Genomic DNA, 26,192 nt, shown 5'->3' with positions numbered 1-26,192 from the left:
ACGGCAACTCTGTCCTCAACTATACTGACTGTTGGTCCTCAACTATAATGACGGGCATTTTGGTGTCATCTGCAAATCTAATAAGAATGCACTCTGTCCTTCATTCAAGCTCATGGATAAATACATTGAACAGAATTTGAACCAGAACAGACTCCTGTAGTACTACACTTGTTACTGGACTCTAGGTAGAGAGTCTGCCCCAGTTATGACGATTCTCTGAATTTAATTTTTTTAGCTGCAGTGGTGAAGGAACAGATGAAAATAAGTAAATTGTTTATAAGACCAAATAAATGGGATCTAAGGCTACGGTCCAACAGCTATTCTAATTAATTAGAATTAATTTTGCTGATTAATTCCTACAAACCAGCTTGAGTTCAAGATGTGAAAGCGAACAGGGATATTCACTACTTTATTTATTCAGGATGAATTCAAGATCCAGGACTTTATCAGTCCTTGTGACACATATGATCCAGCCACAGACTTCTCAAGCAAAGTTAAAGGTCCTTAATGCAGATGACCCTAAATGGAACTCAGAGGATAGTAGAGTGCTAATGAGGTGTCTGATGTGAAGTCAGCCTGGGACTTTTCCTGTGTGTCTTATTAGCAAGTAAACCAGACTATCATTTTGCAATGGGTAATTGAGAGAGAAATTTAGATTGTCTTCAGCAAAAATTAAAAAGTATATCTCATTAAAGAGAAAAAGAGCTGCTTAAAATTATATATAGAATTTAAAAATTAGTAATAACTATCTTCTTTCTTCTTTCAGATGCTGAAGGACTTTTAGTCAAGACTTATTTAGCTTCCTTATAAACTTCCTATACTTAACTAACTTTGGAGTGACCAGTGCATCCTATTAAGAAGACTTTTTTCTTTCCTATCTTAATTAACTGTTCTCTTTGATGTTCTCTGTCACTAAACATCTGAATGCTAGCAAGAAATTTCCAATAAAGTTACAAAGCTAATTAGAAGAATATATTCTGGATCTGCTAAAGGGCTGTTCAAGTTAGTGTAGATATAATAGCTTATTTAACTCTTTTAACATATTTTAAATATGTCATTCCAGCCTTATTATTTTAAAAAATCACTTTTTTTAGTCTTCAGAAATTTCTAGTATCTTTACCTGTTCTTAAGTTCAAATTACAGTTCTGCTTCTGTCGATTTACAAGAAAGTAACAGAAAAGAAAGGAATCAGATACGTAAACATACATTTGAGAACTTAAAATCAGTGTTAATGGCTGACATAAAACATTCTTCTGACCAAATCGATTTTCAGTTCCCAGCTATTTAGAAAAGAAATAAAACTGTGGATTTAAAGAAATACATGACTGAAAAAAAAATATGGTTCAAAACAAATTGCTAGACTTTAGTTCAAAGAGACAATGATCCCTGGATTTATACAAATAGCAAAGACTTCAAAAGCTGTCTAGCCAGATGTTTAATAAACTACTTTCTGTTCCTTTTGTTTTCATGTTGTCCACAACTGTGTGAATTGATTCAGAATTTAATTTTTGTTTTCTTTTGGTACCAGAAGTTACTTCTTTGCATTACTGCATTCTTCTCTGATTTTTTTTATCCTTCCTTTTCCCCTCTCTCTTTTTATCAACCTCTCTATTGTTATTTCTTTCTTCTTTTTTTATCTATTTTATATCAATTTCAAATGTAAATCAATTGCTGCAGTAAGACGTATACCGGAAAAGTCTGAAAGTAACAATTAAGCATCAAACAGAAATTTTCGGTGATGCAGGAGATATGTCATCCTTCAGTACACACAAATGCATGTGTCTATGATCTTCCAAATGCTTCTCTCAGTGAACTTAAGATCACTTTACATTTTTAAGTAGATACTGAAAATATAGTAAATTTATGCATCTTAAAGTTATCAAACTGATTACTTTTGAAAATCTGAAAATCCAGACAAAGTCGACCTTCTAGTTTTTGATAACACAAACATGCCAAACATCTTTAACATGATTTATGTCCTCTCCACTAAACTAAGGACATAAACAGAGAACTACTACTTTTTTTTCTTTTATATATATCTATCCAAATAATAGATTTTATTGCAGAAATGTATGCTTGTTTAACAGAAAAAAAAATCCAATATAGGCCCACATATGGATAATGTTTTCAGTTGGTTTAACTTAGGAAGTACTTTTTGAAAGATCTATTATTTTTAAGACAAAACAAAAACCAAAACCAAAGTTTAACACAAATGAATGTTAGTAAATGAGAAATCAGTGATTTGAAATACAAAATAATTATATTCATATAGTTATACTGTGCTTTCTTTTCAAAAGACATGTGCATCAATGATAAATCTGTGTAATCCAATATAACCTACCAAAAAACCCCAAACAACCCAGCTTATAAATTCTTCAACAATACTATAGGAATATATTAAATGAATTATATAATGCTGGCAATGGAAAATATTCATGTCTACTGACCTTATTACCTGTAGCCATCTTAATAAGGGTACCTTTATTGTATTTGTTAACTAAAAAGCCTTGCCAATATTGTCTTATATATATATTTTCTTTCTAACTTGGTATTGTGAATTGCAGTGCAACAGAAAGTGTTATTTCCCCTTTTAAAGGATAGGATAAAATCGAATAGGTAACTCTTAAAGAATAATTACAGATTATGTACACAACAATGTATATAGAAACTATTTAACAAAAAGATAAGTTTAAAATTTAAAGGTTCTGATTTCTAATTCTGTTTTCTGTGTCACCATGGACATGCCATCACATTGTAGTTCTCTCATTTCTTTTCAACAAAATTAAATCCACACTTTCCTTTTATTGCCAGAAAGATATTAATATTAGTTGCTTAATATCTGTTCAGTGTTATTAGCAAGTAAAATGGCATCCATAAATCAAATATACAGTTCAAGATAGAACAATACTTGCCATAGCTTGATCTATATAATGATATGGATTTGACACTCCTTTTTTTCACATTTTCAATGAAGTTCAGATACGTGGAAAACTAAAGAATCTTAAAACCAGTAATAATCATCTTTCATTTATTCTTAATGGCAAAAAATCTTTGTACCATTGCTTTTGAGTATCTACATCAGGTATCTAACATTTGCCCTAAGCAGGCTAAATGCCCAAATTTTCTATTCTAAATCCAGTGTTAGGCATCAAGAAGCTATTTGACACAAACTTAGCACTAAAGATTACTAAAGACTCCAGAAATTTATCCAATGCAGTCATCTTCACTACAGGGAAGATTATTTTAAGAGCTTTTTTAACACTTAAGCACATATTTTGCATTGTTTACCCTACCTGTGTCTAGAAAAATTAACAGAGACTGCCGTCTAATAAGTATAATTTTACCAGTAGTAATACAAGGCCACGGAATTTATATTGACCCCATGTAGGCTGGCCTTGGCCTGAGGACGTTTTCATTATTTTTGGTAGCTCATAGTTGTCAAGTGAATATTTCCTGACCTGATTTTATTTCAGAAATGTTGTGCTCTGATAATACTGCAAACAACAATGGTCTGATAAAGCTACATAATCCCTGCATAGCAAGCAACAGCCCTTTACACTTAGTGAGGCTGAGGGAGGCTAATGTGTAACTTTCAGATTTTAATAAACAACAATGAGAAAGAGGGAGACTGTGTTAAGAAAACATACAAAAAAGAAATAATCAAACTCCAAGACTGAAGAGGAAGCTCACTCCGCCACCTCCAGGAGCATCAAACTCCTTCTAACAGAAACCCTTGGATGATCTCAATTAATTGTAATCTCCACCCGAGGGCACACTAAAAAAGGTGAAAATAAAGTAGAGAAATACAGTGGAGAGTAGGAAGGCAGTTCTTAACTTTTATAAATGTATTATTATTATTATTGATACTATTCTGTATTACATAATTTAGACTACCAGACCATTAAAATTTTATTTGAATAAAAATAAATTATCAATTCCATATACATTGTGTTCCCTTCAGCCACAACAAGGTTCTGTGGCTAATATTATATTATGTAAGTGAATTACAATCCAACTAACTTTAGACCTGAAATTTTGTATACCAAACATACATTATCTTTCAATGTATTTTACACCACTGAAGTACTCCTCAATAACTGTCAGGACTCTGAGAGTTCTAAGAGGCCTAAACAGCACTGCCTATCCTTCCCTGGGCCTCCCCCCACCCACGTCCATGGGTCCAGGACCACACGTGAAGCCATCAGTCTCTGCCCCAGTGATGCCACATCAGCACTGGTCCTCTGCTCCCCACTTCCCTGCCCTTCCCAGCCATGGGGCTAATGTCCCTGCCTGTCCTCGGCCTGTCCTCCTTCCCATGGAGGTGCCTGATGCCCTGGTCTGGGTCTGCCTCCAGGTGCCCCCCACAACCTGCTCTGTTCCCTGGCTGGGGGCAGTGGGACCAGCACTGGCTGCAAAGTCCAGCACTGATGGCCTCAACCCCAATTCTCTGTGGTTCCCAGCTCATCAGCCTTCAGGGAGCCAATGGTCTTTGTTTGTCTCTTATTCACTGTGAAAAATAAAATGCCTATGAACAAAGCAAAGCATTACATTTAAAAAGAAGAATTATTTTTCCCTTTCTTTCCTCACTTGGACTAAATAAAAAAATAAAGTTAATATCTAAGTAGTATAAATGTTAATTATAAATAAAAGCAAAGTTGAATGATTTATAAATGAAACTGTACCATATTTGATTTTTTGATTTTATCTAAAAGGTCAGGACAGTTTAAAAAATAATACTTTTAAAGAAAGGTCAGGTCCTAAATGAGATGAAAACAATTCTCTGGGAAGAAAAAAGTTCCTTCAGTATAAAAACTGATTCAAAAACCACTTAGACTTTACAGAGATAAAGCTATTCTTGCAGAACATTACGTGCTGTCAGCACCAAGTGGGCAGTAAGTGAACTTTTAAGCTATGAAGTGGCATCCAGTGCAAAACAAGAGCTTTGCCTCAGGAAAAGCTTCCCTGTGAGATGCCCCCAGTAATCCATTAGCCAACAATTTCAAGATGCCCTAAAGTAAATGCTTACACACTAAAATAAATTTCAAAATCATTTTGAAAAGAGTTACATATGCATTGCCTTAATGAGCATTTCAAACAATTTTGCACCACAACACAATGATAGCAATGAAAGTGTTCTCGTTTAATAGCCAAAATGACTAATATCCAAAATAGCTGTCTCCATTGCTGCAAGTATCTTCCCTTATCTTTTTGTTGTACAGAGAAATGTTCACAAAGAGAAATCTTCTACAGAAAAAAGATTTATTGACATGTCTAAAAACATGGCAGTTTGACGCCGTCTCCCATAATATCCTCGTAGGAAATGTGGGTTAGATGAACGGACAGTGAGGTGGATCAAAAATTGGCTGAATGGCAGAACTCTGAGGGTCATGATCAGCAGTTAGAGGCCTGTAGTCAGTGGCATCCCCCACAGATCAATATTAAGTCCAGTCTTATTCAACTTGTTTGCCAATAACCTGGATGAAGGGAGAGAATGTATCCTCACTAAGTTTGCTGATGACATAAAAACGGGGGAGTGGCTGATACAGCTGAAGGCTGTGCTGCCATTCCGCAGGACAAGTGTGGCCAGCAGGTAGAGAGAAGTGATTCTCCCCCTCTACTCAGCCCTAGCTGGGCCACATCTGGAGTGCTGTGTCCAGTACAAAAAAGACAAGGAGCTACTGGAGAGAGACCAGTGGAGGTCACAAAGATGATTTGTGGTCTGGAGCATCTTTCTTATGAGGAGAAACCATGGGAGCTGGGCCTATTTAATCTAGAAAGGAGAAGACTGAGAGGGGATCTCATTAATGCATATAAATGTCTCAAAGGTGGCTGCCAAGAGGATGGTGCCAGACTCTTTTCAATGGTACCCAGCAACTGGAAGAGGAGCAATGGCCATAAACTAAAACACAAGTTTCACCTCAACATGAGGAAGAACTTTAGGTTGAGGGTGACAGAGCACTAGAACAGGCTGCTCTGGGAGGTCATGGACTCTCCCTCTCTGGAGATGTTCAAAACCCAGCTGGACATGCTCCTTCGAAACCTGCTCCAGGTGACCCTGCCTTGGCAGGGGGGATTGGACTAGATAAGTCCCTTCCAACCCTAACAATTACATGATTCTGTGATTTTTCAGAAATGGCAGCTGGATTTGGATACTTCTTACATTTCTTGGGTCATAGAACTTAATAATGTCAAATTTTGAGATGGCTGGTTGCTCACCAGATATGAACATCTCAGACTTTCACAGAATGGCTGAGGTTGAAAGGCATCTTAGAATTTGGCTTTTGTCAAAACAGTCAGCAGTTTTACAGTCATTGCTAGATACTTAACCTAAATTAAATGGTACTATGCCCATGTTTGTAGAGGCAAGAGCTTCCAAAAGATTCTACAGAGTCTCAAAGCAACTTCTTTCAAATGTAAAAAAAAGTTATTGGATAGCAGTGACTGAGAGTTTTCAGCAGTAAATTTGTTCCCTCAGGAAATAAAAAATTAAAAAACAAACAAACAAACAAAAAAAAAAAAAAACCAAAAAACCCACCATACACTAATTCTAAGAAAAAGTGAGTACAAAGTTGAGTAAAAAAAGAGATATTTTGCCTCTGTACAAAGACCAATATCAAAATTGCACTCAAAAATGACATTGTGATAGCCTCCACAAGAGGTATAAGGATGAATATATGATATTCAAGAACCATCTGGTCACGATCCTGTGCAATGTGCTCTAGGAAGACCCTGCTTGAGCAGGGAGGTTGGGCCTGATGGCCCACTGGAGTCCTTTTCAACCTTACCCTTATTAAGACCAAGTTGGATGGAGCTCTGAGCAACCTGGTCTAGTAAAAAGTGTCCCTGATCATGGCAAGGGCTTGGAATTCGATGATCTTTAATGTCCCTTTGAACCCAAACCATTCTATGATAACTGTTTTGTGATTCTATCAATTTTTAGCACATTGGTTAACATTCAAAAACTCCAATTAGTGTCATTGGGAACTTGAATGATTCTTAGCCTAAGTACTATTGACCAGTTTGCTCTAAGTGTCAAAAGAGTGTGCTCAAATGGCTTCAACAAACAGAATAAGGTCAATTTATTTTAACTGAAATTTCCTTCAAAACCATAATTATATTTTTATCATTAATTTACTTAAATTATATAGGTTTGAGAAATATATATGGAAGAATATTATTTAAACATGAACCTTTCATGAAAAGACAAACTACCCAACATTATGCTGTCTACAAATGAAATATATATCTTCTTATATTTCCAATTATAAACCTGCTTATGCTATTTACCTGTTGCACTTATACACTAGACATATATTTTAAGAATTAAAAAGTATTGCTTTTAATCCCAATTAAATGAGAAGAGCAGTTTGTTTTACTTTCACAAAGTCAATATTCCCTTTTGAATTTGAGTCAGCCTTATTGAATTTGAATATATGTCCTTCGAGTCAAGGATTCTCTTCACAATTATTTCTATATATCAAAGTGTATCAGAGTAGTACTATAAACTAAACTATAAACATTACCAAAGCAATTCTGCCAGATTTGTGAAAAGTGGAAGGGTTAGCATTACATAGTTTCCAGCTGCCCCAGATTAGGGCTCAAAAGCCTTGGTGTCCTACTCCACTGGTAACTTTCTGGGTGACTTTGGGTAAGTCACTATGAAGTATGTGCCTGAATTTTGGAATCCAAAACAGACCTAATAAATATTTCAAATACTATCCCTGTGATTCATGACTTTCTAATCTGTGTATCTCCCCTCCTCCACAACTCTATTTATTTTCCAAGCTGAAGGGTCCTACACAGGTCAATCACTTTTCAGTCAGAAACTTATCCATGTGTTTGATGATCTTTGCTTCCTCTGAACTTTCTTCAACTTTGCTAAATTCTTCTGAAATGCAGAGAAGCCAGAGCACCAACTGGAGTCAAGGTGCAGGTTGATTTATACAGCAGTGGGTTTTCTGTTCTGTCCTCTACTCTTTCCCTAATATTTAGTTTAAAAAGCACTAAGGAGTGCTTTTTTTAAGCATTCTAAGTATGGACCTGAGGACTATGAAGTGCTCCTAATATACTGACTATGTTAAAACATAAGAGATTGTTGATGTTACTTAAAAGAGTAATGATCAACAGATCTCATAATTTTATTTGCAAACTCTTCTGATTCAGTTTTCACTGGCAACTTCTCTTCCCACACTTCTCGAGTGGACAGACTGCAAGACAGTGACTGGAAGAGCAAAGTCCCTTACACTGTAAGAAAAAATCAGGTTCGTCCCCTGAGGAACCTGCACATACATAAGTCTATGGGACCTGATAAACTGCATCCCAGAGTCCTGAGGGAATTAGCTGATGTAGTTGCCAAGCCACTCTCCATGATACTTAAAAAGTCATGGCAGTCAGGCGAAATCCCAGGGAAAATCCAAGGAAAAACATTTTACCCATTTTAAAAGGGGTAGAAAGTCAGACCCTGGGAACTAACGACCTGTCAACCTCATCTCTGTGCCTAGAAACTATGCTAAGGCACACGGAGAACAGGGAGGTAATTTGGGACAGTCAGCACAGCTTCACCAAGGTCAAGTACTGTCTAAGCAACCTAGTGGCCTTCTACAATGGACCAACTGCAACAATGGACAAAGAAATGCCATCTCTCTGGATTTCTGTAAAGCCTTTGACAAGGTCACCCACAACATCCATTTCTCTAAACTGGAAAGAGATGTATTTGATGGGTGAACTGTTCAATGGATGAGGAATTGTTTGGACAGGTGCATCCAGAAGGAAATGGTCAACAGTTTAGTATCCTGATGGACATTTTGGTCAAGTGGTGTCCCTCAGGGTTCCACATTGGGACCAGTGTTATTCAGTGTATTCATCAATGATATAGACAGAGGGATCAAGTGCACCCTCAGCAAGTTTGAAGACTACATCAAGCTGAGTGGTGTAGTTGACATCCCTGAAGGATGGGATGCCATCCAGAGGGATCTGGACAAGCTTGACAAGTGGGCCTATGGGAATCTCAGGAGGTTCAACAAGATCAAGTGCTAGGTGCTGTACCTGGGTCGGTGCAGCCCCTGCAATCAATACAGGATGGGGGTTGAATAGAACAAGAGCAGCCCTGCTGAGAATGACTTGGGGGTGCTGGTGGATGAGAGGTTGGATGTGACCCAGCAATGTGCACTTGTAGCCCAGAAGGCCAATCATATTCTGGGCTGCATCAAAAGCAGCGTGGCCAACAGGTCAAGAGAGGTGATTCTGTCCCTCTACTCTGCCCTTATGAGATCCCATCTGGAATACTTCATCCAGCTCCGAGGTCCCCAGCACGGGAAGGACATTGACCTGTTAGAGAAGGTCCAGAGGAGGGCCACAAAGACAATTAGAGGGATGGAGCACCTCTCACATCAGGAAAGGCTGAGAGAATTGAGATTGTTCAGCCTGGAGAAGAGAAGGCTCTGGGGAGGCCTTATTATGGCATTTCAGTACTTGTAGGGGGCCTATAAGAAAGATGGGGACAAACTTTTTAGCAAGGCTTGGAATGATAGGACAAAGGCTAATGGTTTTAAACTGAAGCAGGGTCAATTTTTACTAGATATAAGGAAAACTTTTTACAATTACAGTTGTAAAACACTGGAACAGCTCACCCTGAGAGGTGGCAGATGCCCCATTCCTGGAAATATACATGTCAGGCTAGATGGGGCTCTGAGTAACCTGATTTAGTTGAAGATGTCCCTGCTCACTGCAGATGGGATGGAGTAGATTACCTTTAAAAGGTCCCTTCCAACTCAAGCTATTGTATGATCCCATGAAATTAAGATAATTTTGCAGTTCTTGTTATGCAAAGAGAGAAACAAGGAAGCCACACAAGCTGAGGTCTTTAAACCATGATAACTCTACATGACACTATTTTTAACTGCTCATGATGGAATCCACTCTATACAGTCCAAAAAGTACCTTGTTAACCCAAACTTTTATGCTAGGTTTCAGCTATTTCATGTTGGAAAGGTGAATTTTCACAGTTCGAATTCGAGGATACTGGTAAACTCATTTTTGAACATTTCTCCTTGCGCACACCATCTTGTATCTTCTAAGATTTGTCCTCTCTAACTGTTAAATCCAACTAGCACATACTAGATTCCAGCCAGGGTATATATCATACAAGAAGTTTTCTTATCCGGTTAGTCATAATTATTCAACAGATTCCCTACAGGTTCCATCTCCTTATTACTGTCCATCCTGTCATCTAAGTCTTTCCTTCACAATGCCTCACTCTCCACTCTAAGCACTTTACTTGGCTCTCTATCTTTCTCCTACATATTCAGAAAAGTTCATTTTCTGAAAAGGTAAACCAATGTTCATTGCTACAGGATTCAGACAAAAAAAAATGTATATATATATAGACGTCTATATAACCAAGCAATTAAGTAAATTAAAAACAAACAAACAAAACAACAAACACCAATGCTACAAATACTTTAGTATTCACACTGCTATTCTACATTTGTTCTTGCAATTTTCAAACAGAAACAGAGAAGGTTTGACCACCATGGTTCTCAGGAGATTTCTAGTAAGTTTTCTTTCAGATATGAACAGTACTGAAATTTCACATAATGAAGATCTAAAGAAATTGCATAACTGAGAATCTCTTTGGTCGTAGTTATTGATTTTGCAGATTAACAAACTCCATAGAATAATATACACTAGTATGTAAGGTTTATTGGCTCAGTTGTGTTTAAGTAAAAATGCTTTGTTGAATGAAGATGTATATTTCAATAATTTCCAGGTGCCTGTGAATGGAGAAGAAAAGTCAAATTCTTTCAGCTTTCTCATACTGCTACTGATACATTACATGAATAAAGGGGTCAATGTTTTAAAGTATAAAAGTATTCATTGGCAGGAACTAAGGTGGGGAAAGTGTAACTGGAAATTGAAAAATTAGTTCAGAAAATTTCCTTCCTTACTTGAAGAAGCATTCATTAAAAGATTAATTTTTCATTAAATAGATTTTCTTTCTTATTTACTAGGGCATACTTTGCAAAAGGTACTTTTACTTCTGAAATTAGATAATCTTAGACAATTCTGAAGAGCAGTACCAAATGTCCTCAATCTTACTCATACTGGGAATGAGTAAAAACTGAAGTATCTTATTTAAGACTAAGAAATAACTTCTGACATAACATGTTGCACGGGTCACTTCCATATTCATATTCAAAAGCAGAATTTTGGTTTTATTTTTTCTATTGGAAAAAGAATAACTTTCCTATCTTTAGGCAGGAGGTTATTCAGCATATTATTGTCTACACATATACGGTGTGGTTAGAGTTTTCACAAATAAAAGAGGAGGAGGAAATATTTAAAAGAGCATAAAAGCTATATTTGACATATGCCTCAACACACAGCTAGCCAGTTTATATGATTAAAATTAAAACTCAATAACTACTCCACCTTTATATCCTCAAAGACATGAAAATATGCTTTCTGTCATAAGTGCAAGTGTTCTCTGTAACTACATAGCAAATGATTCTTTCTTTAGGCTGAAGAGATGGAAAGAAGAGATAATTCAGCATAATAATTTATACAGTCTGTTTAGAAAGTACATGGGAAAAAATCCCATATTCAGTTACTTCATTATCTCTTCATCTGACTGTTGTTTTCTCATCAAAATGATTTCTTTCATTGTGTCTGTGTCCCTCAACGATAGAAGACCGCCCCCTCCAAAATGAAAAATTACCTCCTAGAGCTTAAAAATCTTGAAAATTCTAGGTGAGGGAGGAGGGAGGGAAGGAAATGGGAGTAAGTCTTCCAGCAGAAATAATTCCAATACATCTGATGTCAGTGAGTATTAATTCAACATTTAAAATTTGTTTTCTAAAGTTCGACCACTTCAGGTTTGCTTCCTTTAGTGTCCAGTAAACTTTATAATGTTCAAAACTGTTAATAAACTAACTTGAATGGCTTGTCACGTTCGACCATGGTAAAATGATTTTCACTACAGAAAAATATAAATCACTTAAAAAAAAACCCAAGCATATTATGAGAACATATGCATGTCAACAATTTTCAAAGGGGAAACAAGATGTTCCAACAGTTAATTTCAATAGTACTAAATATTTTGAATGTAAACAAGTGTTTCATTCCATGTTCTTCCCTCAGTTGTTTTATCATCTTGACACGAACAGATCATCAGTGCAACATATTACAGTGTTTGGAGGCTATGAAGCATACAGATGTATAGGTTAAAGGATCAATGTTTTGACCTTATCAAAATTAAGTATTTTGAAGGTCCAATACACTGTATAGTTTATGTACTATCAATAGAAGTGTTCAATCGCTAGAGAATAGTTAATTTTTCTTGAATTTTAGTGGATTTCCTTGGATGAAATATTTTTAATATATGTATAAAATATGTATATGTATACATATACACATATGTATTACTATATGTAAGCATGTATATATAATTATAAATAGTATATGCAGTTCTATATAAAATATATATTATATATTATATAAAAATAGTTTTATATATCACTGTATATAATATTTATATATGTATTAACAGGATCACTAAAACCACACTGAGCGTTAAATACTTTTCCCTCTTCCATAAACCAGGATTATTCATATTACCTACAGATTTTATAGTTTCAATATATCCTTTCCTTGGTTTTTATTGTTGCTTGAAATTATGTTTTTCATTTAAATTTATAAAGTACTGAACTTTCAACAAACCTGACCTAACCAAAGAAAATGCTTTCTAAGCATTACCTAAATTGAAATAAATAGTATCTCAGTGCATTTTTCTTGTCTTCTACAAAGCAGATGGAATTATTTACAGTCAGTAGTACCTAGAATATTATCATTTGCTCTTTTGTAAACAAAACTAGAAGTGTGTAGAATAGTAAATGAAACAGAAAGCTATTAAAATGTTTGAATGCACCTAAAATATTAGAGGTTTTTCTTTATGGCAAGTATTAAATTAAGAAGATGCATCTGTTAAATCATTAAAATTGGAAAGGACTCTTTACTGCACCACTTAATGCTTATTTCAGAAGTAAATTACAATCCAACAATTTAAACATTAGCACAGACTGCCAAGTTTTAATATTTAACATTAGTACTATCAACTTTTTTAAATGAAGCATTACCTTATTTGAAGTAGAAAAAGGTGAGTTAAAATTTTAAAAACAGATCTTTCTGGATGGGCACACAGAGCTAACTGTCAACAATGACGTTTTTAAAACCTCTCATTGGCAGAATTCTAAAAATAAGTTCTTTAAAACGGGGGAGGGTCAAGTAAATGCAGCGCTTTTTCTCCTCTATGACTTGACTAGAGCAAAATCAATGTAATTCTTTGCACCATTATTGTGTGGGTGTATAGTTGTGAATAAAAGACATCTCAAGGGTGCAAAGGTGAAAAATAATCTGTTTACAAAATATAGCTCAGTATAAGATGAAGTGCAACTAAAAGACCCACGAGTATGAAAATCTACCCCAAAAATTGACTTAAGTGACAACATATGCAATTTAAGTTTTTGTTATGTCTAGAGGGAAAAAAAAGAAATCTTCTGAGAAGTTCTAGTAATTTCCTTTCAGTCTATGAAGAGAGGATTCCTTTTGCTTCCATCCATTGAAAAATCTGGTAGACATCTGGGCTGTTTTGACAATAGAAGTTCAGTGTCTTAAAAGTCACAGATTTACAATTCTGATAACTAAGTATCTGTCTAAAAAAAGGAAGGAAAAATCTATCTTCTGTCAAATAAATTATCAATGCAAGCAGCAACCTATTTGCACTGGCCTGAGCAGAAGCAGGCACAGCCCTGTTCAAGTAGCAGACTTCTACAAATGTGACTCAAGTGATGCAGCACCTTTATTTCTCTCAGGGAATCTCAAGACCATGAGTCTTCTGGAAGTAAAAAAACATTTCAGTAAGTGTGTAGTAGGTGCAAGTTGAGATTAAGATACCTACATCAGTGTGTCTGTAGTTGCACTAGACATACAAGCTATTATAAGAAATGGAAATTTAGTCATTGCAGTGCTTTAATTAGTTTTAAAGTATGTACTTAAGGACATAACAGTTGCCTATAAGTGTTTATTCTCCCATCTTCTAGTTTCTGTGCCAGAATGGCACGCTGTCCTGATTTTTGCTGGGATAGAGTGAATTTTCTTCCTAGTAGCTGTTACAGCGCCATGTTTTGGATTTAGGATGAGAACAACACACTGATGTTTTAATTGTTGCTGAGCAGTGCTTACCCTGAGTCAAAGAGTTTTCAGCTTCTCATGCTGCTCTGCCAATGAGGAGGCTGGGGGTGCACAAGAATTTGAAAGGGAACACAGTGGGACAGCTGGCCCCAACTGGCCAAAGAAGTATTCCATATCATGTGACATCATACTGAACATTAACACTGAGGGGACTTGGCTGAGTGGTTGCAGCCACTGCTTGGAGATTGGCAGGGCATTGATCAGCTGGTGGTGAGCTGCTTTGTGCATCACTAGTTTTGTATATTCTTTTATCATTATTATTATTTTCCCATTCTTTTTCTGCTGTTAAATTGGTTTTATCTCAATCCATGAGTTTTACCTTTTTTCCAGCTCTCTCCCCTGCCTCACTGGGAGCAAACAGCTGCACAGTGTTTAGGTATACACTAAACCACACCATATGTTCTGTAAATTCAAATTTGCCAACACTATGCAGATGTATCTTTCACTCTAGAGCACCTCTACCCAATGCCAGCTGGGTCAGCTGTCTCACTCTGCAACCCTCACTAGCAGGATTAGCAAAGGTTCAGTTACCAATACCTAATTTGACTTGGTGCAATTTTGTAACTTCATTACGTATCTCTTTGCAACTCCCTGTTTTGCCTGCCCAAAGAGCCTCTGCACTTCTGTCACTGCTATAAAAACATCTTGGGTACCCTAGGCGATTTCAGTGATATATCAGTGCACATATATTCATGCACAGTGCTTCACAGCTCTCCAACTTTAATGGATATCTTGATACCTATAGGAGTCTAAACATAAAAATCTCACCCATGTTACAACGGCTAAGTTTTATGGCAGTAGTACTGTGTACTGTTTGTTGCAATAACTTTTGAGATGAGGAATGAATGACAAAATATGTTTAAATTGCTAAATGTTCTGAAAAAAGTTTTCTCCTTCTGGCAGCTCTAGCCATGATGTTCTGAGGCAACTTAGCCATTGTTCTTTACCTGATTGCCAATTGCTTCAAATTCTTTCTCAAAGCAAAACCAACAAAAAAAATTAAGAGAAGTCTAACTCCATAAATAATTTCTGAATGAAAACATATTTCTATTCATATACAAAGTAACTAAAAGAGAAGGAAAATAACAACAGAAAATCAAACAGAGCAAGAGGAAACTTTTCAACATTTTTTTCTCCATATTGCAGCATCCCACATTCAAAGCTCTTGCATTTATCCAACCTCAGCTCTATATAGCTGGCTGTCAAGTATTAAGAAGAGTAACCATTTGCACACTTTTAAACATGAGCATGACAATTAAATTTTATTTTATTCTGAAAAGCTGATGGATATATTTCAGCTCTTCATCTGTATTTTCCTATAAGCAAAAATTCCTAATGGCAGGCAAATGTAGTTGTGCACTCAATTTACATTTTTTACATATTTTATACTATTTTCTTCATAGTGGAGGCATTAGTTCATATATCTTAAACAGAAGCAAATGAACAGGAGAAGGAAGCAAAATCAGTTTAGAAATGGATTTCACAAGTGAAATAAATAGCAACGGTAGGGCTACTAATGAAACCTTCCAGAGCTTTAAAGGAGGAGGAAGGTAGAGAGTGAGAGGAAAAGGATGTGGGATCTAAAAAGATAGCAAAGTTACAGATGTTTAAAGTGATGTTTAAAGTAATATTTAACTATCAGATACTGAAGATGCTTTGGTTTTGGTTTTTCCTGAAAGCCCTTTCAGAGTCTGGGTATGCTTGATATAAAGAAGGTTGAAGTTTGTGTATGCCAGTCTGTAAGAGCAGATGCTGTGAGGCTAACTTAATCCCTTCTGTCCACTTAGATAATATTATGGATTCATACATAAGAGACAGAGTGCAAAAGTAGCCAACAGAAAGCAGTGACCAAAAGAAACTGCAAATGGATGGAGTAAAAAAGCTCAACTAATTTTAGAAACAGCAAAAGAGGATTACCATTGCCAAGAAACACTGAAGCAGCTGCTTCAGGAGGATCCAAAGAAGCTTTTGTTCTACTTCAGCCAACAGTTTCTGATTCAAAGGGAGTTTTAACAAAGGAAGGAGAAGAGAAAACATCAAGACAAAGAACCCTCAGTGAATAGAAAGATGTGCTGAAACACAGATGACCAGACAAGCAAGAATAAGTGTGTCTTGGGTAGGGAAACATTTTGATTCTCTTCTAATTGACACATATCACTTTGATTATTGTTTACCAATGTCTTTTAAATATTGTATAAATCATTATCTTTCATGAATATAAAATTTCTATTAAAAGAAAGTAATACACATAACTTTCATTACTATATTTTTACATGAAGCTGAGAGTTTCCCACCATTTCATGTATCTCAGTAGATTTCATTTGTTCTGTATAAATCAATTTAAAAATTTTCAAGGGCCTGAACAGGCCTTTGCCTGTTTGCAAGGTCTTAAACAGAAAATTAGGAAAATATGGTAATTAATTAAACTAAAAGGGTGTTTATGAAAAATTACAAAAATTTATTAGGTTTTTCTGTTGTGGATTTGTTTTTTTTTTCATAGGCAACTATATTTTGACTTCACATTACATCACTTTTAGGCTACAGTAGCTTCATATATTACACTGATATTTGGCCATGTGAGGCTGCCTTATGAAAAAGAATCTTAAAAAACCAGCTTTCATAAACTTAAGAGAATAGAAGGGAATAAGACTGTAATTAGTATAAATGCCAGGGGTTTGGAAGCAAGGGGGTGAAGGGGCTGCACATGTGCCTTCTGCCCTCAGGCAGCACAGAACTGTCCCATGCTTATCACATCTGGTTCCACATGGACCCACCACAGGACACAACTGAGCCGACCAGTAGAATTTGTGGCATCTCTGTGAAGATGTATTTAAGATAAGGCAACAAACACTGAAGAAAAGGAACAAGGTCAGAGCATGAGTGTTTCATTCCAGAGTTAGTAAAACCCTCTAGGGACTGGAGCCCATGCATAACCCACACTGGAGCAGGTTCTTCCCCTAAGAGATTGTGGTCCAGGGTCAGTGCACATCAAAGCAGAAGAAATGAGTAAGAAGAAATAAATGAAAAAAGAAAGGAGTAAGAAATGAGGAGTAGCAGAAATTAACTCCTACACCTTGACCTGAACCTCCTGCACTGCCCACCATCAGAGACAAAGTGTAATCTCTGGTGGAGTAGATAGAAGGGTTAGAAGTGCCTGGAATGAAGTTAAGCCTACAAAAGAGGAGAGGCAGGGTGTTTTTTGTATTTGTTTTCCTATTTGTTTTTGTTTTCCAAAACCCCGGTCAGTCATTAAATGTTTTATAATATGACTGTTTTACCCAGGAGAGTAATTGATGATTGATCTTCCACATCTTCCTTTCAAACATGTTCTTTTTTTACTCTTGTTCTTCTTATTTTCTGTCCTTTTCTACTGTGGGGGTGGAGTGAGTGAGTGGCAGTGGGAGGGCTTCACTGTTACTCAGGATTAAACCATGACCCAAATATGCTAGCACAAAATGCCTACGTGTGAAAATAGAATCAGCAAGCCAAGGGAGTAATTAGGTGAAAAGGGTATGAAATGCCATGGAGCTACAGCATAAAATTATGCACTGTTCTGAAGTTCAGAATTTGGCGTCTGACCCCTTCAAAATGTTTTAGGTTAAAGAAAATTAAAGTAGAGGAAACAGTAAGAAATTAGTAATTCTGGTTACAATGGTACTATGTAGGAAATATTAAATTTCAAGGAGGGAACTCAGAAAGAAGTTACAGTTATTACTGTGTAATACAGTGACAATACAGGCTATTGAAAGATGCCCTCCCAAAAGTGATGCAGAAAGAAAAAGAGGCACCTGTACTATGTGGCTTTTTGCAAATCTCTTTTGGATTTTTATCAGGTATTCGGTTTTTTGAAAACTCATGCCAGCGCAGCAGTGAGGTTAATGTTTGAAAATGGTCTTTATAAGAAGGCTAAAGTTGTCTCTAACTGAAAAAAGGTAAGGTTTCATTTCTTAACAAACTGAAATACTTTCTGCTATATATTTTTGTTTGTTTTCTAAATATATTAAAGATTTTTAAATATCCCATCCTTGTAAGTGTTCATGGCAGAATTTGAGCAACCTGGTCTAGTGAGAGGTTCCCTGCCCATGGCAGGGGGCTTGGAACTAGATGATCTTTAAGGTCTCTTCCAACCCAAACCATTTTATGATTCTATATTTATTTAATTTCATCACAGTCTGTCCTTTAGTCTACCATTGACCCATAAACTACTCATCCCTATTACCTGACCATGCATTTTTACATTTCTACTATTAAGGCTATTTTTTATTGATCATACAGATTTAAGTACGCACACTTAATGCCTTAACATGCTGAATATTTTTCCTGCCTATTTTTTTAGAGAGTTGCAAAAGATATTACTTTAATTTTACATATGGTGGGTTACTGAATCATTTGACAACTTAGTAATATACATTCAGCAATATAACATTAAAAATTAAATGAGCAAACCAAAACAATAGTAAAAACCTCATTATGTAATCACTACATTCGTAGGTAGTAAAGAGAAATAGAAGAAACACAGCATATTCAAATCTCCTACACCTACCAACTCACAGGTTTTATGTGTCTTGCATAAAACACATTTTTGAAAGTCTGTTCTCTTCCATTACGTATTACCTCACACTTTCAGCAGGAATACATGTATGTGTGCCATCTGAGACACAGTTTGTTCTTTTTTTTCTCACTAGTTCAAAATGAACAGCTCGACAATCCAAACTACTTCACTCAAACCACCAAAATAGTTATCATGCAATTTCTCAACTGTGGGGTAGATTTAATAGAGAAAGTTCCTACTGTCTATTTTTTAACAGTCCTGTAAAATAGAAATTTCCTAGTAAAGAGTGTGATTTATCATATTTGATATGAAAGATATCATGCAAAAAACAAGTCACTGCTTTTCATAAACAGTTATAGCAGCCCTGGAGCTACAGTAAGAAAGCTTCTTTCATGTAAGCTCACAGAGAATGCACATTCCAGAAGATCTATGAATCAGGAAGTCCAAATAGAGATATACAATATTTGTTGAAAATAGTAATCAAATATTTTCTGTTCTTGTATAAAATAGGCTATTTCAGACAATGACAGAGTTGTAAAATTTATTATTAGCAAAGATCAATTTCATGAAAAAAACAGCCATAGGCTTTTGTTAATTGCAATTTTTACATTAGTTGACTAATTTTATCAGATTCTGCACTGCACTTTATGTAGCTAACCTCTTCCTATGCTGAATTTTCTATAAGAAATAAATGAAATTCTTGAACTAAATCCTGATAAGAATGCCATGATTTTTTTTTCATCAGATAAATGGAAAAAACACAAAAAGAGTTGCTGTCCCCTGAATATCCACTGTGGATACTGAAAAATATTATTTACAGTATTCCCATACACTAATGAAGTTCAGTTTTCATTAACACTTCATCAATAGAATGATCTTGTTCCAAAGGGTGATATCCTCAAATTAATGCTTCAGATGATTTCACTCTTATTCAAAATACTGCTTGTTCATAAAAATAGTGGGTAGAATCTTACAAGTTAATTAAACCTTTAATAGCACAAAGCATTCAGAAATAGGTAGTAAGAGATAATAGTGACTAAATACTACATTAGTAAATAGAAACTTACTGTTTTACAAACATAATTTATACAACTATAGAGTCAATTACATAATTTAATTATAAACCCATGATTTCTGTATCTTTTATACAGTATTTTCCAGAATATTAGGACCTTTTTTAAAACCTAAGTACTGTCACAGGTTAAATTAAAGCAGGTATCTCCTGATAATAAAATACCTATACTCTAACATGCTGTAATTTGATACAGCAGGTTGTACAACAAAGTATACTTTTATGAGGATTTTTTATAAGGGGCACTTCCCATTTCCTCTAAAACTTCAGGCACTATTTATCCTAACAAAAACAACCACAACAAAAAATGTATTTCTTTAAATGTACCTTGGTAGTGAGCACTAAATCCACGGTATCGGTGATTGTTGTCTGTTACAAAATGTAGTCTGAGCCAGTTTTTGTTGCTGATAACTGGAGGAGGTATATTCATTCCAGACAGCCTGAATCAAAACAAACAAATAAAGATTATTATTAAAAGATTTAAAAATTATCAGGAAAACCTTTATATTCAAAATAGTATTCACTGACATGCCCCCTACGGAACTTTTTATTTATCAGTTAGTAGAGTTTTAACAAGTATGAATAGTCAAAGTTGTCCACTATGCATGACCAAATGATGGGATACAAATGAGTGCTAATCCAGAAACCATACAATCATGTTATTGGTCAGACACAGCACTGTCAAGATGCAACTACAATGGCACTCAGGCTAGAAAGAATTTGTGTCTATCCAGGTCGGATAACGGGTATAGTGGGTTTCTGTGGTTGGGTTTTGGTAGCAGGGGGGGCTACAGGGGTGACTTCTGTTAGAAGCTGCTAGAAGCTTCCCCAGTTCCATGCAGCCAGTGCCAGTCAGCTCCAGAATGGGCTTCCTGCCGCTGGCCAAGGTCAAGCCAATTAGGAGTAACAGTGATGCCTCTGAGATAACATATTTGAGAACAGAAGGTTGTTGCGCAGAAAGAATTCCAGCCAGGGAAGAGCAGAGTGAGAACATGGGAACAACAATGCAGACACCGAGGTCAGTGCAGAAGGAGGTGGAGGAGGATCTCCTGGCACCGGAGCTGTGGCCCCTGCAGCCCGTGGTGCAGCCCATGGTGGGGCAGCTGTGCCCCTGCAGCCCATGCAGGACCATCAGGGTGCAGAGAACCCCCTGCAGCCCATGGAGGAACTCCTGCTGGAGCAGGTGGACATTTGAAGGAGGTTGTGACTCCGTGGGAGGCCCAAGATTCTCTGCCCCCAACAGCATAAAGGGGAGAGAACAGGCAGAGAAAAAGCAAGAAAACTCATGGACCAAAATAAAGGCTCTTCAAAAGACAGTTTAATAAGTGAAGAGGTGAGAAAAAAGAAAAAAAACCCCAAGTGATGCAAAGGCAATAATTCACTATATTGCACAAATAGATAATCAAACCAGTCTCCAAGCAATGACTACTTGTCTCTCAACCCTTCTCCTCATCTTTTATTGCTGACCAGGAAGTTATATGGTATGAAACATCATTTTGGTCAATTTGTGGCAGTTGTTTAGGTTTTTGACCCTTCCCAGTATCTTGCCTATGCCTGGTCTATGGGGACAGAAGAGGGGGAAAAGAAAGCCTTGATTGTTGTGCAAACCCAGCTCAGTAGTAGCCAAAACTTTGTTGTGCTATCAACTGCTTTAGTCACAAATCCAAACTACAGCATCATATGGGCTTCTACAAAGAACATTAACTCTGAGTCACTAGACACAGTATACAAAATTACCTGACTTTTTACTGGGTTTTTTTTCTGTTTGTTTTTTTTTTATTATTATTTTTAACATCAGGATATTGCTCCAATTACTGTAGTCTTTCATCTTGACTTGTTCATTAGGAATATTTGTATTTAAGTTCTTGTTGGTTTGGTTGGTTGGGTTTGTTTGTTTGTTTGGTTGGTTGGTTGGTTGTTGTGTATTTTTTTCTTTAAATTTATTTTTAGATGAGTTGTCATGTTAGAAAGAAGGTGAATAAGCTACACATAAAAAATTCTTCCATCAAGCCAGTAATCCAAGATATATTTCTCACCAAAATCAGAAAGATAAGTCACATCTTCAGGATTATCTATGTCCTTCCATTTATTCCTAAACAAAGTTTTTCCTGTAGTTAGAATAAAATACTAGCCAACAAGTATACCATTTTATACTCGGACATAGAGGATTCCTCTTCTATTTTGTGATAAACTGTATTCATAACAAAGCAACTAATTATGAAGTGTTTTTTTAAGTGGAAAAAAACCCAAACCTTCCTTAAATAAATAACTAATAAGCCTATGTAGGTATTATTTTGTGAGGAAGACTTTTGAAAGAATAACAGTTTGGAGGTAGTGTTCTTTTGATCTTTTCCCAACCACTCTATCTGAAAACAGATTATGTTTAAGAACACTTTCCAAATTTCTGAAACTTTTCTAGCACCCTCTTTCCCTCAGGCACTAATATAAACGACAAAATGCTTGATGGTTACCACGGGCTATAAAAACTCCTTCAAATCCTTGCAAAAAAATTTATTTTATACTATGGAGACACATTAACTCATCTAATTCATTTCAGTCAAAGAACAGAGAGAATCTTAGTTCTTTAACCTTGTGAAATTGCCTCCAAATCCTAGATCCTAGATCCTAGAAAGAAAAAAACAGGACTATGAGATTGCAGCAGGACATGATAAACGGATTAGGTAATATTGTATTAGTATTAGTTCTTATATTAGTACCTCTTTTTTGCTGTACCCCCTCACCTCGGCCTCACAGAATTGCCACACATTTCTGCATGGGCCTGTAAAAGCACCACTCCAAGGAACAGCGGTTTCATACTAGTTGGTATTTGGGGTTTAAAAATCTACATAGTCCATGTAGTTCTCTGACAGGCTCAAGCCATTAATACTATCCCTAATACAAAATATGCAAAAATCAGTCAGAAATGATACTTACAGTCTCTCTTGGTTTATTTATTTATTTTTAAAATATATATAGCAAATCAAGAAGTTACAGCACTTATACAGGAAACTGAACATATCAGTTTAATCCTTGTTTCAGACAAAGGGGAAGGGATCCAAAAATGTCATTTAGTTCATCACTTTCAATACAACATGACATGTATAGAGAGGCAGTTTTAATACAAATATATGTATTCATTTATGTCTTCTATCTACCATTCATATTACTAAAGTGCCATTCTGTGAAAAGATCAATGTGTTCATCAACCCAGAAGGAAAATGAAAAGTGCTCCGGTCTGCAAAGGTTAGAGTGTAGGCAGAAGACACAGAAAGGAAACCTCAGCTCTCTAACTTCCTTCCGAGGTTGCACTGAATGATCTTGGAGGTCTTTTTCAATCTTGATGATTCTGATTCTACTCCTTTCTTGTTTGTGTTAAAAAGGGAAAGACTAGTTTTTATATCAATGAATACTTTATTTCACATTTTATGATCAAATAATTCTAATATTAAATTTGTATTTGTGATATTAAATTGTTACAGTCAGTAAGATTGATAGAAATATTCATTCTGACAAAACCTGTTTTTCCAGCTGCTGGTACTTTGCTATGTGGCTTCCAGGATCACTCTGGGCCCCCAAACTGCCTGGTTATTCAGCTGCTGGGCTCAGTGGACCTTTCAGTTCTCTTTTTCTGATTTGCCTCCCAGTCAGTATAAAAACTTTTTCTACCAAACCATTAGAAACTTCATAAAATTATATGCAATACTAATATTCAGAATTTAATGACAAAATAAAAAAAAACAAAACAAAACAAAAACAATTCATTTCCTTTTCTGGTTAGCTTTACTACATGATGCATGGTTCTAGCTAGATATTAAATTACATTTGCACATTGCTTTGTACCAATTAAAGTCAGAACTGCACAATAACATGTATTCAGCATTAAGAGGCAGAAGCCTAAACTTATTGATTAGAAAACATCAAATATTTCTGAATTTTCACTCTGAATTTTATCATGAAATGCACTTTCCTACCAGCCATAAAGTGACTTTAGTTGCTACAAATTTCTTACTAAAAATGTCAGAAGTATACTTTAGTTCGATGCTTGTTTTTTGGAAGGTAGAAGTTTAATTAGGTGTCCTTTTTGGTACAGCTATTTGTCTGTATAATAATATTACCTAATGACGTAAAGAAAATAGTTCTTTTACTTAAATTCTCACCCTCCAACTAATTTTTAGGTGATATGGAGGAAACAACTTGTCACTGGTGTCCTAGTTAGGACAGCTGAGATCAGTTCATCATGGTGGGTGTAACCCAAAACTGTATTCTATAGCCTTCCATGTCATTTCCCAGAAACTAGACTATTGTTGTCAATAGACTATTCGCACCCTCTGCCCATAGAGCCTGACTCCTCAGGCTATAAACTAGGTGTTAAGAGGCCTGTGAGATAGGAGGATGTTTCTGTCCTCACACCCTTTGTGGGAACTCCCCGCCCTGAGGGGAGCACTGAACATTCCTGCCTGAACTGGAGGATATATAATCTTGGAGTTTTGGAACATTTCTCAACCCACTCATGGGATCCAGAGGACGGCTGCATCTCATCGCTCTCAACCAGACTTAGACCACCACTGGACTGCGATCACCAGTTCTGGCCAGACTGCAGCAGCTCTCCCACCAGCAGGTTCTTCCCTCTCCCTTTACTTTGGACTCAAACAGGGCCCAAGGAACACCACTTTGCTCAGGCCCCAGGGTACTGGGTTATACATTTGGGTTTTTTGTGGGTTGAGACCAATTGTTTGTTGGTATTATTGTACTTACTGTATTATTTTAATAAATTGTTATTCTGACTTATAATCTCTCCTTTGAGTTGAGTTCATTCCCCCTGCTGGTTAACTTTTAAACCAGCACAACTGGTTACATATTTTAAAATAAGCTTGTTACTGGAAGAGGTCTTACTGAACAATTAGAACAAAAATAAAGCTGTAAAGCACAGTTCCTAACACCTATTTTGACTCATATATATATTCTGCCTATAATGAAGCTTCTCTTTAAAAATCACAAAAACATGTGAAAAATAAATTTTAAGTAAGTGTATTGTCCAAGGCATGAGAAAATGTTGCACTAGGCATTTTAATATGATCATGGTAAAAGACTAATTTTGTTTCTAAAATAGCTAATATCTAGTTAAATGTACCTAACAAATCAAATATTTACTAATATATCTATCATCGACAGCTCTAAGTTATATTTGAGGTGATTCTAAGTAAGCACATGCTGAGTTCTAAGTAAATTCACAGTTCCTAAAATTGGATTTTTACAGTTCATGATTTCTGTCAGATTGTTCCCAGAAAGTAGATTTACATACTGACAAAATTTATTCTGTTTATACAACCGCCCCTTTTCTCACGTCAATTTATCTTCTCAGCAAATTATAAAGCTGTTCACTATTACCATAATGCATTGGCACCCCAACCTACTTCTGTGCCAGCTACTATTCCACACATAGCTATGCTGCATTTACAGTATTTTCCTAAAATTCAAACACCATATCTTCCATAAAGGAAATGCAGCTGTTTTATCTTCTTTTATAATTCAAAAGCTCCCTCTCAAGCTGCACTGAATCCTGTATAGCAAATTTCAGTCAACAGAGAGCAAGATTCCCTTCTGCAGCTGTCTTTCACAAACTCTTAAATATGTTAATGCAGAACCTCATTTTAAACCAGAGATTTAAAGTATCTCACCACTGTGTATAGTCAACAGCATTTACTGTTATTTACTTTAAAAGTATTGGAAAAAAGAAGTGCTTACTGAAATAACGCACCTTTGTTGCTAATCAAGGGATTAGTAGAAGTGTAAGACTATGCATGCAGATGTGTCAGTAAAGTTCCCATCTATGCATTTTATTTGCTTGTGGGTAAATCACAGTTTACAGAAGAAATAAGACACTAACACTTCTGAGAATCAAAATTTCATTCTTCTTGCACTTCATTACAAGAGCATGGCTCCATCCCACTCCTTCATGCACTAATTAGCTATTAATTAAAAAAAAAAAATCACTCTGCTTTAGGCTAACCATCCAGTGAAGTCAATTAGTATTTTATTTGCCCTCAAAATTCTAACAAATAACTCCCACCTTATGTTGCAAAGTGTTTTTTCGTTTTTTTTAATAGCATAGTGCAGATCCTCCATTTTTCCAGAGGAGGAATACAGTTATTTGGACATTTGAAATGTACACTGTCTTCTAGCTATAATCATCAGAAGAGGTTCAAAAATTCCTGTGTTGTTCATGTACCAAGGTAGCTTTAATTACTAAAAATCATCTAAAACTGCAGTTCTTACAAACAAGTTGTAACTGATTGTCACAATTGTCAATACACTGATTAT

At 35.9% G+C, this 26,192-nt stretch overlaps 1 protein-coding gene across 1 annotated transcript in view; it reads right to left on the bottom strand.

Moving 5' to 3' along the window:
* CSMD3 (CUB and Sushi multiple domains 3) overlaps positions 1-26,192 on the bottom strand; it is a 604,389-nt gene that overhangs the window by 360,705 nt on the left and 217,492 nt on the right. Inside the window, exon 6 of the mRNA XM_008929222.3 lies at positions 20,199-20,311. Within this exon, the coding sequence (XP_008927470.2) occupies positions 20,199-20,311 (113 nt within the window). The remainder of the gene's footprint in view (positions 1-20,198; positions 20,312-26,192) is intronic.

This window comes from Manacus vitellinus, unplaced genomic scaffold, assembly GCF_001715985.3.
Source record: "Manacus vitellinus isolate BGI_N305 unplaced genomic scaffold, ASM171598v3 scaffold_1_pilon, whole genome shotgun sequence".
Classification (NCBI taxonomy): Eukaryota; Metazoa; Chordata; class Aves; order Passeriformes; family Pipridae; genus Manacus; species Manacus vitellinus.
This window is presented reverse-complemented; position numbering and strand designations above follow the sequence as displayed.